At 33.4% G+C, this 16,837-nt stretch overlaps 1 protein-coding gene across 2 annotated transcripts; it reads right to left on the bottom strand.

Moving 5' to 3' along the window:
* Positions 1-707: 707 nt before the first annotated feature.
* LOC129810393 (tubulin-specific chaperone cofactor E-like protein) lies at positions 708-15,976 on the bottom strand. Of its 2 annotated transcripts, XM_055860841.1 has the most exons (7): positions 15,420-15,976; positions 12,894-12,952; positions 12,715-12,837; positions 9,118-9,873; positions 1,735-1,834; positions 1,352-1,668; positions 708-1,278 (listed from the first exon to the last, which is right to left on the bottom strand). In XM_055860841.1, the coding sequence occupies exons 3-7, from the start codon at positions 12,831-12,833 to the stop codon at positions 1,089-1,091; spliced, it is 1,482 nt and encodes a 493-aa protein (XP_055716816.1). In that variant the 5' UTR covers positions 12,834-12,837; positions 12,894-12,952; positions 15,420-15,976; the 3' UTR covers positions 708-1,088. The 2 variants fall into 2 exon arrangements, with proteins under 2 accessions (XP_055716816.1, XP_055716815.1); XM_055860840.1 differs by having other exon boundaries at positions 12,715-12,952; positions 15,420-15,975.
* Between the last annotated feature and the right edge of the window lie 861 nt (positions 15,977-16,837).

Genomic DNA, 16,837 nt, shown 5'->3' with positions numbered 1-16,837 from the left:
AGATATTATTAAAACGTTTATGACAGAAGGGAACGTTAAATTTGATTTCATGAAATTTTCCTGATCTAAAAATTTACAATATTTAAAATCGCAAAATATTTAAAGGAATTAGTTTTTTATTAAAAAGCAGTAAAGATTGAATTTGATTAAAAATTTTTCTAACCAAATCTCAATTTTGACTAAAAGACTTTACATTCTGCTGTAGGTATAAAAATTTTATGTAATTCATCCTATACCTAATATAGAATCATACTTTTTAGAAAGTTCAAAAGCTTACCATAAACTTTCTCCTCTCTCAGACCCCTCCATGGCATTATTACATAAATTTTCCACCAAGAGAGACTTAGGAAAGTTCTTAAAGTCTCAAAAGGCCATTTTCATCGTCCGTAGAGTTTTCCCCGGGATTTCCTTGGTGAGAGTCAAAGAGTTGTGGCCGTTTCTTCCAATGTCTTACTTTTAAAGCACTTACATGGGGAATTGAATTATTCCTGGGGAGAGGGAATTTCAAGTAACGCTCGACTCCACGCTTTTATGACAAAAATGCGACCACTGTGAGAGTATTTTCAAGAGAATGTGACCCAATTACTTTCCTGTCTCGTCCAGAACCACTTGTGGTTGTCCTTTTGTCCTATTGCCTCGCATTTCCGCCAAGGGAGACACATCCAATTGAACTTGCTAACTTCTGGGGCAGGCTCAAAACAGAATAGTTCTCTATATTCACTTTTATTTTACTCTCTCATTCACTCAAATTCCTTGTTTTCTCTTCGTAAGTCATATTCTCTAATAAGTCCAACTACAATTAGTTGTTTGTTTTACAGTAAATTAAATAAAATCTTTTTTTTTTTTTAAGTTAAAGACATGTACAGTTTTCTTTTGAAGACATCTCGTCAATTCTTTATCTGCATTTTGCGCGTTTTTCGTATTCTTTTTTTCGTTTTTGATATATCAACCCACCACCGAGATACAAATCACGCACAAATTATCACAATTTGACGATTTATTTATTAGTTAATCGAGGAAGTGAGAGTTGAATCCCAAAAAAATCACTCGTGTGTCTCACACTGAAAAACTTTACTTTTCTTTTTTTTTTAATGCTTTCGATCGATGATAATCTCATCTCCTGAACGGATATTGTAGCTGTAGAGTTGCTTGTGAGGATACTTCATCTCCTCCGGACCCTGAAGGTCACGTAGTTCTTGATCAACATAGTACAAACGCATCTTGGCCGCTGGAATTCCAGCCAGACGCTCCAAGCGTGTTTTGAGGTCGAATACAGTTCTGCAAAATTAATTTAAAAGAGACAATTAGTAAAATTCAGAATAAAATTCAATTACCCAAATTGATGAGCAACCTGTAGACATCGACACTTCTTATCTCACTTGTGTCTCCATACGTAAATGTGACTTTAACCCTCTTTTCGGGTCTCAAATCAATATTCACGAGTGGATCCAATTTTCCGTGAATTGATACAAGTTCAGTATATCTCTCAGGACGATCACTCTCCGGTTTGTCCATGTAGTACCGAATGAAAGCCCTCTCGGCATCTTCACGTTCCTCAGCCCCTACGACACCTCCACCATTGAGGGTCTGAACCTGAGGTAGACGAGCAATTAGCAATTGTCTCCTTTCATGCTCTGTTGAGTCACATTTGTCCCACAATGGCCAATTCTAAAAGAAAAGATACATTTTTAATCATTTGTCTTTTTTCTAAATATTGATTATATATAAACTTACCTGTACTCGAAGATTTTTGAGCTTTGGAAATCGTGCCAACCTATCGATATCGTCCCATGTTTGAATATCCGAATTGCTCAGGTTGAGAAATGTAAGACTCCTGCAAGTAAAGAAGAACAAAATATTAATGAAACTTTATTTAAAAATTATGCTTATGATAGCAGGAATTTTTAATATGATCCTTATTCATTTAGGAATTACAATTAACAGATATAATACAGAAGATTTACATAAAATTTGAAGGACCATTCTTGAGAATAATTTTCCAAATCTGAAGATTTAAAAAAAATACATCCTGGATCATATGACCTTCTTTAACCTTGAGAGGAGATTGGAACGTTCATTGACTCTCCGTAAATAGGCATAAAGCCTCTATGGGAAGAAACAGACGGATTCCGGGTAGTGATAACTTATCGTTGAGGTATTTTCCGGATCGTGACTTTAAAACAAATATTTGAAAATTATTTCCTGCAATACGTTTGGTAGAGTAGAGTGTCCTGATTAAGAATTTGTATTTTTATTTTCTCCCAATCCCGTCATAATTTTTTTTATTATTTTTTTGTGTTTGCTGTTTTGTGCCATATTATAATTTATTCCTCCAATTCTGGTGAACAGAACACAGTAAAAGAAGAAACTTCGTTAGAAAGGTAAGAAGTTGTGCTTCTACTTCGTAGAATACGATATATTTGTAAAAAAAATCCTTGGGGGGCAAGAAAACAAAATCTAACTAAAAATTCTCAAAAATTACCATAGAAAGGAGCTTATAAAAAATAATATAAACTAAACTAAATAAAAAATTAATGTTCTCTCTATCATGTAATAGATATCACTTAGGACTACTTTTTGTGCATTGAAGACATTTCTATTCCGGTATCTATTCATCTAGATGCCTTGTTTTTTTAGTTATTTTCTAAAAACTCGAAATCTAGTAAATTTTTGCCAAGAAAACTTTATTTCTGAACTAAACTGCTACTGCTTACTATTGTACTGGGACTGATACTATTTTCCTCTTGCGGAAACATTTCTTACTGTAATGCTTGACAGATTTTCAATGGGATTTAGGTCAGATGAATCTGCTGGCCTATCCAAAATTTGCAGTTTTTTTCTTCTGAAACCACTTCATTACAAGCATTGCCTTGAGAATTTGAACATTATCTTGCTTGAAGATGTTACCGTGATACCATTCAGTGCATCTTCAAGTAATGCACGATATTTTTCAGGTCTTATTTTAGTGATGATCCAAAAAATTGATAGTGTCTTACCAGGCTGTAAACCAATTTTTGGTATTTTGGTATATGCCAAATGGAACTCTTGTATTTTATTTATCAATAATCTAATCTTATACAATCCCTGTAAGGGAATTCTGTAACAGTATGACAATGTCATAATGACAAATTTAAAATTTTTTATATGGTAAATTCGAAAGAACTCGTCGTAAATCCGACTTATATCAGTTACTAAAAGCTTCATGGAGTTCTTTGGAATGGCTATTTGATGCTCACTGGACTTTAATATTGTTCTGCTCCCGAATTTAACAACGAATTTCTGATTATTTAAAAAAAATTAAAAAAACAAAAAAAAACAGTTCAATTGCAACAATTTACTGTACATATCGCATAATAAATCAAGTGGATAAGAGATCTCCCGGGAGTGAATAAATGATCCTCCGTATCAAAATAGGTCGCACTTTTGAATATAATTATTGTCCCAAAAAAGTCTCACATTTGGGAAAAAAATTTGAGATTTATGGACAATTTGAAGGTAAATGATTTGTGTACTATAAATGTGTCTTGTATGAACTATTGTCAAGGCTCAGTCAGTGCTAATATTGGGGTTCAGCTGCGATGGTAAGTTGAGGAACAAGTCTCACAAATTTATTATTTTCCGTGTTTTATTTTTCAACTCATTTAGATCTTTAACATTGAAAAATAGCAACTTGTAATGCTCGAATGGTCCACTTTTGGTATATGTTCAAAACGGCTTAAATGATCTTTTTTATTTTTGGACACGTCTTAGATATTATCCATATGAACATTTCGTCCATATATGCCAATGACGTAATATCACTGCTTTTACGGTTTTCCGATGTTAAACTTTTTTCTCTGCAATACTTTCGAATCTTTTCGCATCTTCTTGAAGAGTTGTTTATAAATAAAATCAAATTTTGTCAAAATAACATTTTTAAACTATTTTAGTCAAGTACATTATTTAGAAACTGACAAAGAACAATGATAATTGAATTCTGATCATAATTAGACATCTCCTCATCCGTGATTTTATAACCGTTTTGTTATAACGGCTTTAAAATTGGAGGCCTAGCCCAGTTCACAAAGGTTCAGAAATTCCAAAAAGCAATTTTTGTAATTTTTCAAAATCTATTAGGATGAATTCTTTTTGAGTTTCAAAATTTCCTGGCAATCAGTGGACGGGAAAACTTAGGCCTTTCTTGTTTTTTTTGCTGTTTTTTATCTACATCGTTTCGAGGATTGTTGTCCTCTTCATCAGATATCGAATTCGCAAAAAAAAATCACTTAAAAGGTGGGAAATGTTTACACTACACTTGAATTGGATCACTGACCAAGAGCTTTGAAATCATCATTCATTTAAAATGACTGATACAGAAACTCTTTCACGACAGATTTCCCACACAGATTTTCCAAAAATCTTGTTTGATAAGAAATTAGAGAAATTAATCCATAACTTCTTAGGTCTGAACTGAATGGCCGTCTTAAAGAATGGTCAAACTCGTGAAGCCAATGATTTTCCACATAATTAATTTATATAAGGGAAACTGGGGTAGAATTAGATAGAAAATTAATTTTTTCATTGCGTACCTATAATTTGTATCAGACTGATGAGTATTTCAATTAATAGAAAGGGAGTTAATTACACAGAATAAATAGTAGTTTGTTCAATATTCTCTCTAAGGAAAACTTTAACACCCCAATGTTTAATTTTACCCCTGACGAATTCTGCCCCGGTCTTCCCAATATATTACAAAAAATATAGTTTTCACTTTCCTTTTCTAATTTTAATAAAATATAAAACACAAATTTATAATCTATAAGTTTTATAACTGTAATATCAATTTGCAATCAAATTCTAATTTTAAAGTCCAATATTTTTCTATGGCTCGGAACTATATGCAATTTATCATACGTTGCATGAAAGATTTTTTTTTAAAACCTCTTTTGAAGTAAAATAAATGCAATCAATTGACTAGGAAAAGACTACACGTACACATATCACTTTCAACCTCGAAAAGTGAGTGAAACAAATTAATCTAAACATCACACAAGTTGCATAAAAAATACTCTTCTTTTTGTATAACACAATTTTGCCCCTTTTAAAAAAAAGAGCAAAAAGCACAAATACAAGATAATTGTGCAATTCGTCAATGAAATTATTGTTGTAATTTCTTAGTGGAAAATTTCACTTTCAGCTCAAGTCGCAGCGTGAAATTCACAATTTATAATTAAACTTTTGTAGTTTCTGACATTTTTTTTTGTGAAGGCATAAAGGCAAAATCATTTTAATTGCCTCTTTTTTGCGAGGATGATTCAGAGTGCAGCAAAGAGAATCAATTATTGCATTGAACACAAAGGCAAGAACAAAATTTAATGCAAATTTATCGTTGGAGCGAGAAGGAATTAAGAAATTGCATAAGACTGTTCTTGAAAGTGTGGTTCGTGTGGGCAAAATTGCAAGAGACCTCATTTGAATTTAATATTGGAAAATCATATGCATAGAGAGAAAATGTGTGAATTATCGAATATGATTGATTTTGATATGTGGGAAAAACTTGAAGGATCTTACTTCACACTCTCACCCCAAAAATATCCATCAAAGAAACATCTATAATTAGTTGAACACATATTGGAAACATGGGAAATAGAATTTTCCACACAACGCGTGTTGGGTATTGAATGAAAGTTCAAAAATGGATAATTAAAAATTTATTGATTTAAGATCATTTTCCACGTCAAATGAAAATTTCCCATTAATTTTTTAATCGTGTTAAGAGCATCCAATTGAATCCTTCCTCGTGTTGTAACAAGTTTGATTAAAATTTATTGCTCCATCATTTTTTTCTGTTCACGCATTGAAAAATGAGAAAATAATATACTAGTGATTTCTATGGAAATAGTTTACTTGTTTAGTATTTGATGTATTTTATTTTCTAAGCGACAAAATATTTCCTCGTGATCACAATCGGAACAGCTACTGCAGATTTTTTTATGCAAGAAACAATGCCAAAGACAAATTCGCTGATAACACGAATTTATAAACAGGTGGTTCATTCTGATAATTTAAATAAATAAATATACAATCACAATTTATGTGAGTATTTGATAGCTCAACTTGTAATTTGGAAAATGGGAAAGTTGAAGAGAAAAATTAAACATATTTTCCTATACAGGAAAAAGTGTTTTGTAAATGTTTGTGAATTCCTATTGGGAACTTACAGAATGGTCGTAAACCTGTAATCCACAAAAAAAGTTTGTAGTCTTTCACAAACATTATTCGTAACATGATCACTTGACGAGCATTCTTTGTTCTTTTACTAACATTTTTTTCGTACTTTTTGGTTTTTTTGGTAAAACTTTACAAACAAATAACAAATTTTTACGAACATTTTTCTGCATGTCTTCGAATATTTACGAACAAATGTTTGTAAAAGAACAAATAAAAATGCTTTCTGTCAATATTTGAAATCGTTTTGCTCCGGAGTAGGCTATATTCATCATGGCTAAGACGGTGGTAGTTGTATAAAAAGCTGTATGTTCTGCGCTCTAAACTAAAGTCACTGATGATAATAAATATTTAATTATCTATGTTTATCTATTGGTCCCATCAATTTTGAGAATGTCCGACAATAAACTTTTAGGAAACGGTTCGAAAACGCACATTTCTTTTCAAGATAGACAAAATAGCCTGACTGTGTTATCACACTTGCACATTAAAATTTTAATATAATTCACATTAATTGTCGCTGATGAGAATCCAAATGTGTAATTTGTATGTTTGAATCATTTTATATTCAAAATTTGATCTATTTGTTAATAAAAAGGTAGACTTGGCCCGCAAAATTTGATATAAATTGATTTATAGCATTAATGCGAAAAATTAATGCGATTTTCTGTTTAATTTTTTAATGTGAAAAATATTTATGCTTTAGGTAAATTTAAACTTATTTTTGCAGGCCAAGTCCACTTCTTTATCAATAAATAGAAAAAACCCCAAATATTAAGTGACTCAAAGACACAAATAACATATTTGGACGCTCACAAGCGACAATTAATGTGAATCACATTAGAATTTTAAAGTGCAAGTGTGATAACGCCCTGAAACAAAGTAGTAGTACAGGAAATTTTCTATAAAATTGTGCTAATTTTAAAATTCTTGGGGCTTTTAATAGCTCGTGGAAAAAACGGATATTTTAATAGGAAAATGCATAATGATAAAATATTTTTTGCATACACTAACTGATTTTATCAAGGATAGGGGAATGTAGGCAGCCTTCGCACATTTCTTCTTGCTTCATATTCAGAACTTTTTTCTGACTAAACTGTAAAATGTGCAGTGAATTGCACTACACCAAAAAGTTCTCTGATCTTATAGGTTTCTATGCATGCCTAGTTCACTATCACAGAATTGTTGGTTTTTCGTGGACAGGAAAATGAAAAAAATATGACGATTTGTGCGATTCTTGCCCCCGGGGGCAGCGTTCACACGATGGGGATTTGGGTTCGTCATTGCTTTTTTTCTCGAAATAAATTTTATCTACAATTAAAAATTATTTTCCAATTGTTATACTGTACCCCCGTAAACCCGCGGAAACTATCACTACACTAAAAGTAGATCTTTAAAATACCTTTTTTGACATTTTCTGGAGCACTGTTTTTTCTTCCAAATTAATATCGAAAAATCGACTATGAACATGTTCACACGGTTCACACTGTCAATACCCGTCGTCTCATGGAGATGGGAAGGATACTATACGCATGTCAAAGAGGAAATGACCACGAATGTCTCACTGTGGCTTATGAGGCTTTAATGAGCTTATGATTTTCAAGCTGGAGTTGTCTGATGGATGTACGAACGCTCACACATTCAGTGTTTGAAACAACATACAATGTAATACTTGCGAATGTTCCGCCACCGTGAAAATAATTTCCCTCCGATGCAAAAAGTTATTACGTAAATATCATTTCAAGTATACTCTTCATCCACTGTATAAGTGATCTTTTTCAGAAATTAGTTTAACTATGAGAAATCAAATGAAATGTGCGCCATCAAAATTACCTATTTTGGGCCAATTTTTTATTTGTGATCCTAGCACCTAGGAATAAAGGGCTTGGCTGCCTATTTTTACAATGAAGATAAGGTTCATAAATACTTAACTTATGCTTTCCCCTAGTGCTGTTTTTAATAAAAGCTCTTATGGCTTTTAGAAACTTGTGAAAAACTATCCATTTTATCATATTTGACACGCTTAGAGCAGAAAAATGCTATTTTAACAGGAAAATGCACATATCGACTTCTGAGAATATATAAGTCGAACAACTCGATTTTTCACAAAAATCGTTTTATTCGCTTTTTGGATACTTCTTGGATATTATACTTGAAAGTTAATTATTTTCAAAGTTATAGAGATTTTAAATCTCAAAAATCCTATAATCTGCATGTAAAATCTTAGCTTTAAATCGTTCTCCTGTAAAATTTGCCTACTGCGAGTTATTCGTTTCTTATTCTGAGAGGTCGATATTATAGATATAGACCATTTTTGATCATAGTAATTTATTTTATCTAAGATTTTTCTGGTTTAAGAGCCCTTAAGGGTAAACGTGTTAAAGTGTCCATTTTGTGCTATTTTGTTTTAAATATGTAAAAGATCGATACCTTGGTATGACTCAAGTTTCGGATAACTCATTTTTCTCATACGTTCCTTAAAAATCTGACCTAAATAGCAAAATTTCCTTAAAAAAGCCATGGGTCAATTTAATTAAGAAAATTAAAAAAAAATGAGTTGTCCGATGAGCTGGCCAAGGGTACCGCATTTTCCCATATGCCCATTACATTTGCTGTCACTGTAAAGTTCGAGCAATATCAAGGTAATCGAGTAATCTAATGAGATTCTGATAACCACCCAAAATTTCTATTATGAAACCTCCTAGAAAATTTCTTCGGCCCTATACAAAATTAGCAGAGAAACAATCATCTCTAAAAATAAAGAATCGATTGAAATTAGTAGATAAGGAGAAGAGTCATTAATCTTCGCTGTAGCAAAAGCTTCAAGGCTCCACGTGATCGGTTATTTGAAAGGGTCTAGTCATAAATCTAAAAATCATGACTAATTATTGTATAAAAACTAACACTCACTGGAAATGCGTGTGAGGCGAATCACAGTTGTTGTCATCACTCCCGGCACCATTGGCAGTGTTTGTGGTCTCCAAGGATTTAATGGGGCAGTCTGCGAGCACGAGAGACTCCAATTTGGGAAAAACACGACCCAAACGACAAATCTCAAGCCATTTCGTGACAGGATTTCCTGTGAAATGAAGCTTCCTGACACCTTCATGGGCATTCGTCTTCCTATACATGGAGCATACAGAGTCAGTCCGTGAAGCACCAGCTGACGGTGGAGTTGCCTTATTCTTTGAGCCACAGGTGCATACTTCATTAGCCATTTCGTCCTCCTCTGTGGCCTCATCATCATCCTCATCGTCATTCAGCTGAACGCCCTCGAGAGGCTCACTGAAGTCATCCTCGATCGTATCAATGAGCACCTGTTTGTAGTCATTGAGACTCAAATGGAGCTCTTCCAGCATTGGCAGGAGATTAAGTAGTGATTCAACATTCTCCCACTCCAGGCGGGTATTGTTCAACACCAGACTCCTCAGTCTGGTCATTGAAAATTCACTGGGAGGTGCAACAGGACCTCCTAGGCGATTGAGGCTCAAATTGACAAATTCCACACGAGGCATATTTGTAAGAATACCAAAGACTTCACTCCATTTTTCCAGCTTATTCTGAGCCAGATCCAATTCTTTTACACTGCTACATTTTTTCCGCAAATCTTCTGACTCACCAGCCTTGTCGATGTTACAGTCATTAAGGACTAGAAGTTCTGGCACACTGTAAAATGAGATTATAAAGAATTTCAGCTAAAAATTGTATTTTCTCTGATTGATAAGTAAATCAATATAAAAACAAAAACTATCGCAATAACATTTTAATCAATATAATTATCAATATCATCAATCATCAATAGTAAATCAATATAAATAGGGAAAGGATGAGGCAAGGCAGTTTACGCATGAATGAGTTCAAGTAATTTACATAAGATTGCAAACAGAACAAATATTCGTAAATTTTTTAATATACAGTAAAAACTGTTTAAGATTTGTCTAAAATAGTACTAATTTTAATCTTTTAATTTTGATAATAAAGAAAATTATTAAGTCCATTAGGACAAGGGCACAATTGTGTAAAATCCAGTCGAGAAAGTTCCGAGATGGAATAATCAGGGCGAAACGATAGCTTTTCGACACTATCGATGAATCGATAGTATCAATAAATCTGGTAGTTCATGATGGCTTTTTACACATAATTGAAATATTAATTGACCCTTTCTTTAAAAAAAATGTCACTGTTGATGAGTACCTATTCATAAGAGCTACAAAAAGTGCAGCTAACATTTCAATTTTTCAGAATCGATGGTCAATACTATTGCTTCACTCGATTCACCCCATGTTTGATGGTTTATCATCGGAAGCAGCCAAAACCCCGAAAGCCAAACAAAAAGTCTAGGCCGAAACCAAACCTTAAATATTAGCTCTGCACACCTTTTAGATCAGGAAAATTTCATAAAATCGAAATTCACATCCTTTTCTTTCTTAACCCATTCCTTACCATGGTATTATACATCATACGCAAATTGAGTGATTTTAGATAATATATTCCTGGGCAACTGATACTCGAATTGCTGTCGGGAATGAATTTTTAATAACTTTAGTTCTTCAATTACTTGGGAAAAATAGTCCGACAGAGATGAAAATACATTTTGTTATTGTTTTCTTGCTTCGCGGAAGGTCATGCAAAATTTTTGCTTAAAATGGCGTACGGAAAATTCGACATCCCGTCGAATTTATTAAAATTGGTGTCTTTCCTCTTTCCTGATTTGAATTCTGGTTGTCAATTTGTTTTCTTGGATAGTTACTCTATCTAAAGCAATAGAGTTTGTAATTAATTAATATGCACAGAATTTAAATTCAGTGACCGTTAAGACGTGTGTTTGAGGGCGAATCCCCGCGCCCCCATAATAGATAAAATTTATTTCTTTTCAAAAAATTCATCTATTAATCTGTAGGAAACTAATTCCAAAATATGAAATTTACCGCTCTACAACTTTGTGAAAATAATATTCCTCTATTTTGCAAGGAAATACGTTTATCGAGCCAATTTCTAAAAGGTAATTTTGTGACCATTCTAAAAAATGCTGGGGCAAATAATACCAGACATGGGATATTATGATATTTTGATTCGCTACATTACGGGCTTCTGTAAATTTGAAAAAAATACCTAGAGGACATTTTTCATAGAAAATTTATTCATCTATCTACACCTTTGTAAAACACCGTTTTCTCTGCGAGAAAATTGTGAAAACGAGAAAAGCGCTTTTCAAGTTATTTTAGAAAAAAAAACACACACAAAAGACTGCAAATCGTTTGACAAATGCAAACAACAACCGTCGAGATATAGTAATGACGTTTCTTTTCGCCGTGAGACATCAGAAATTGCTTCGCTTTTTTGTTACTTTTTTCTCTATACCTTTTGTTACTTTTTACCCCAAGTGGCCATTTTTAATAAAAGGATTTCTGGAGAAAAGAACTTTTGTGAAATTCTAAAATAGGCAGCGGATTCGTATTCAAAAAATCCAAATTATTTAGAAAATATTCATCAGTGCATTTGGAAAATAAGTAGGTAATAATTGTTATCTTCAGCAAGGAAAATATTTCAAAAATAGGGCTAAAAATTTCGATATTTTTTATTTTCTAAATTCTTTGTTCGAATTCTAAGAAACTTACGACATTGAAGAAGGTCTATGGAGGCTATCTATAAGAAAAAATTTGAGCCGCTATCTTTTTTACCTTGGAAGATATTGAATTTTAAATTTTTTGATTTGTGACTTTTTGCCCCAGTCTCCCCTACTTTATAACTATCTTGTAATTTATGAATAGGAGTCAGCGGGGCACTTTTATATTAGGGCGTGCAGTAGACTCTCGATAATTCGGCTCTTTTAAGATCGGGCTACTTTTTAATTCGGGCAGCTTTGTTGTCATTTTTCAAATTTTATTATGATTATAAAATGAATCAAATATGCTCAAATTTAGTATGATTTGTCTTAGTTTTGATGTAATTTTGCATTATTAAGGTATTTTCAGGCAATTTACGATATAAATGAGTGTGTAAACTCAATATGTGTATGCAGATGAATAAAAAATCGTTGCATTTCAAAGTTCGTCGCCCGAACTTCTCTCTAATTCGGGTGACACTTCGGTCCCAAATGCCCGAATTTGAGAGAGCCTACTGTACCTTTAAAATGGGGCTATTTCTACTATTTTGCAATAGTACTCGACCTTGCCATGATATAATTTATCTCCAAAAACCAATTCTGAAGCTAAATTACAGTATGATAAGGCTTATTGGTGCTCCAATTCAAAGGTGCTTCACTTCCCCCAAATGCTGTTAGAATCAATGGTAGAATGCGAACGAAAAATGCTACGAACTTCATGATTAAAATAAGCAAGTAAAACTTCAAAGTTTTAGTAGCCCATTTTTTTGAAAAAAAAAAAAATAGAAAAATAACGGAAAATTGTAACTGCCCCACCCTTCCTTACAAAAAAAATAATATCATTTTGTTATCAATCAGAAGTGTCCATTAAATAGCAGATAAGAAGTTTTTGCTCAACCTACCTCATTCTAGGCGGTAATTTTGGCACAAAGATCGACACCAGGGACTCATCATGTTGGGTCTGGATATCTAAATTACCCAGACCGTATTTTTGCTCCAAGGCTTCAACGAGGGACGGCATTTTCCTTCAAAAAAAATTTTGCAAAATTCTTCTGCAATGTTTAATCGGATTATAATGCACCTTCCTGGTTTCCCTCTCTATTTCTTTGCTATCCACTCAATAGGTCAATGAATTATTCTCTGAAATTGGGAAAAATACAGAAAAAAAAGAGCAACTGTGAGAGTCTTGTCATGAAACTAGGTGGAAATAGAGGTGGGAAAGGGAGGAAAACAATGAAATTTATATTAATATTTATGGGTTTTCCTTTCACTTTTTTTTTATTAAATATCTCGCGATCTCTATGTCTGACCACGTCTGGCAGTTTTTAAATTGTGTAATTGCACTTCAATTGAGCACAAGAGTGGTGTTTGATGACAAAAGACCCATTTTAACAAGCATTTTTATTGGCAATTATTAAACATTGTTCATCGAGAGTTTTGTTTTTGTTCATTTTCATGGGATTTGCACCGATAAACACCCAGAAAATGGCAACAAACAAAATGTGTAACAATTGATGACTCATGATTAGATTTGAAATATTTGCGGGATAGGGGGAATCATATCAAATGTGATTGATATCGGCGAGACAGGACAACAAACAGTGTCTCAACATTTTTCATATTTGCCCCGCCATTTATTTTCTTCTCTTTTTGAGCGAGAGATAGGGTAAGTGTGCCAAATTCCGGCCAGCTTGCAATTTCGGCCACCTTTTTTGTTCCTCGAATTTCCATGAACTTTTAGATTTTACGTACTCTAGATGATTATACAATGCAAAAGAATAACAAAAAATGTAGCTTCGACAAACGAGATGACGTGAAAAAGATATTGGAAGAATTCCCGAAGGGTAAGGAAGGAACTATGAGAATGAAGGTGGCCGAAATAGGGTACCAAAGCTTTGTCTACATTTTTATTCATTTTAAAATGTATTAAGAATGATTTTAGAGTAAATAAAGACGGTAAACTCTTTACAAGGTTCCAAGCAACACTCTTTAAGAAGAAAGAATAAAAAAAATCAAATTGAATTTAAAATATTACAGTAGAGTCTCGCTATAGGCCATCGCTCTATAGTCCACAATTTACCGACCGTTGATTTCAAAACACTGATTTTAAGTTAGGTTATGTTTTTTAGTATGCGACATCCATAATTATTTTAATATTTTTGGCAAACTTTATTAAGTAGTTGTGATAATTGTGATCCACAATGAAGAGAGCAAGGACAAGTACCACAATCGCAAAGAAAGTGGAAGCCGTCGAGCAATTTCAATACTAAAAATCGTTGATAATTTTAAAAAATTACATGGACTATAGTGCGACCCAAGTGTCAAATTTGAAACCAAATATGGACTATAGCGAGACTCTACTGTACATTTAAAACTTGAGATTTTGACGTTTGCATGCAACTATGCCGAAATTTGGCACACTCACCCTATTGGTATTTCAAATTTATAGAGAACATTTTCGCCTTTTATTGAAATTCTCTATTGCAAAATTACAATATTGCCAACTGTATATAGAAATAACAATGTAAATTGTGCGTTTTTCCTTGGCTCTTTGCCAATAAAAACCATTCCACCACGCTAGAAAACATAAAATTTTGCTTCTTTTCAATTCAAAAAAGAGACTTTTGAGATAAAATTGGCGTTTTAGAAGGTGGAGAATTTATATAACATGGGTTTTTCCCTTTCTTCAAACTTTTAGTGTTATTCAATATGTCGCTGAGAATTATTGAATTTTAAGATTCAAACACCAAAAACAATTTCTCCCTCGATGCCCTTTTGTGTGTACGTACGCCATCGAACCGTGACATTTTGATTTGGGAAAAAGGCAATGTGTGATCTTTGATACGTTGAGGACTTATTGTAAGTCTTTTATTGACATGAGTCTTGTACGATAGATTTCACTTTTTATATTACTTAAATGGCTCTGTTCAACTAATTATTATTTAATGTGTATCAAATTGTGGGTCAATAGAGCGAGCATGAATTGCGAACGAAGAATACGAAATTAGCCGCAAATTATGCAATGTGCGTGAGTGTGAATCGCGCGCCAAACTTTGTCCTTCACATTCAATATGGACAGAGTGCGCATTTTTTTCTTTCTTGTGCTGTACTGGCATTTTTCGCGCATTTGAAAATAATAAATAAATTATTTGACTTTTTCACGATCCCTCCTCTATATACACATTACTATATGGTATTCTATCGTGATGCTTATCTCACGATTATGAGTGTGTCACCCACCAGCTGACTTTCAATAAAAAAGTTTCTTTGTTGAATAACGTAAAATATGGAAAATTCTCCGTGTTGCCTTTTCAAAAATTGAAGCGTATACATTTTTTGAGATCTTTGTATCCATTGTGTGTCCTCTTACTTGTGAGACATTAAGAAAACACCCACAAGCGTCTGGTGAGGAAATATAAAATCGATTCCAGAACTCTGTTTCATTCTCTCCCATTCCACTTGGTATAAATCCAAGACAAAATAAGTTTGCACGATTTGAGGTGAAAGACCCCTAAAAACGTTTCTCACGTTTTTCACCCTTTTCACCCCTTGACGGGTCCATAAAGGTATATATTGTTGTGCATCTACTAGGCACTTATATTATTACCTGATTTCTCTCTCACACAGAACTTAATATATCCCAGTGTTAGATGAAAAAGCAGAAAATACTATATATCTCTTTTGTATGTGTTTTTTTCACTCCAACTCCACAGCACTTAGTCACACATTCGAAGTTTTCTCTTCAATCGCACCAATTTCACGTAGGAATCACTCAGTAATTCCATTCAAAACACACTCTTCTATTCAATCCAATTCTACTGCAACTGATGCATTGAAAACGGAAAATTTAAGCATATCATGCATGTTTCAAGCATCACAAAAGTATACTCTTAATTTATGTTTCTTCCTTGTTTCACTGTGAAATCCTCCCCAGAAAGGTGGGCGAAACAATTGAATGGTTTTCACTTAGAACGCGTTCACTGCTAAGGGGCACCCTGTATCCGCGTTTTTCAAAATTTCTATTCTCAGTCCCACGCACAAAAAAGGGGCACAAAGTGATCAGCAGGAAGTCAGAAAAAAAGAAAAACAATTGAAAAAAGAGTCTCGCTGCAAGATGTACAAGTTTCACCTCTGAGAGTCACCGAGAGACTAAAGTTGGAGGTGAAAAGTGCCAATTACGTATTTTCCCCACTCCATCTGATGCCTGCGCGATACTTTGAAAAAGGGGAGCGTGCGCATGTGTGTGAATCAAAATGATTCCCATGGAATTATAACAAATAAAAAATCCATGGCATCAGATTTCTAAGCGAAGTGATTCTAAAGTTAACCAAAGCAAAAGAGAGAGCCGATCCTTATCTATAGATTTTGCATTAAATCTTTCGTCTCCTTTGGGACTCTGGTTACCCATGGAAACAACAATTTTTTTTAGACTATCTAGAATCGATAAAAATCCGATTCTTATGGATAATTACAAACTATAAGGATGTCCAAATCTAGGATATTTTTTTCATGATCCTAATTAACTCCTTAGCTTAGATATTTTTGGTCAAAAATCGTGAATTTTTGATTTTCTGCTTTCTTGCAGATATTGTGACTTTTTTGATATTTCTAGACCAGAATAAGAAAAACCTCTCGGGGCCAATAAGTATGATAACTAACAATTACAGATTGCATAAATTCGAAAAATATTTTTTTCTTAAATTTTCAAAAAACTTGTTCAAACTTTATGGGTACTCTCGTCCCCAAAAATCTAGAGGTCAAATGTAAGGTTATCCCGCCAATGTCCGCCATTTGCTTTTTGACACCAACCTTGCAAGAAAATTCCAAGCGGGAGCGATATTTTTGCCAATATGGCCGATAATTTTGACATTTGGCAGCGTGGGAGTTTGCTTTTGGGGAAGTTTTTCCTGTTTTTCCTGATTTTAATGAATTCTGATTGTCCAGGAAGTGTTTTTTTTTGGCTCTTGAGAAAGCTTAATGTGTCTGCAATAACATCGTGTTGAAAGAAATGTGTGTTAAAGTGTT

The sequence above is a fragment of the Phlebotomus papatasi genome, chromosome 1, assembly GCF_024763615.1.
Source record: "Phlebotomus papatasi isolate M1 chromosome 1, Ppap_2.1, whole genome shotgun sequence".
In the NCBI taxonomy this organism is placed as follows: domain Eukaryota; kingdom Metazoa; phylum Arthropoda; class Insecta; order Diptera; family Psychodidae; genus Phlebotomus; species Phlebotomus papatasi.
This window is presented reverse-complemented; position numbering and strand designations above follow the sequence as displayed.

What these genes read in the sequence shown, in the direction of transcription:
- LOC129810393 (XM_055860841.1), bottom strand. Translation starts at nt 12,833, where the DNA reads ATGCCGTCCCTCGTTGAAGCCTTGGAGCAAAAATACGGTCTGGGTAAT. An exon ending in TCGCCTCACACGCATTTCCA is followed by an intron (nt 1,835 to 9,117) that starts GTGAGTGTTAGT and finishes CTTTACTTGCAG; the next exon opens with GAGTCTTACATTTCTCAACC. An exon ending in TCAAAAATCTTCGAGTACAG is followed by an intron (nt 1,669 to 1,734) that starts GTAAGTTTATAT and finishes CTTTTCTTTTAG; the next exon opens with AATTGGCCATTGTGGGACAA.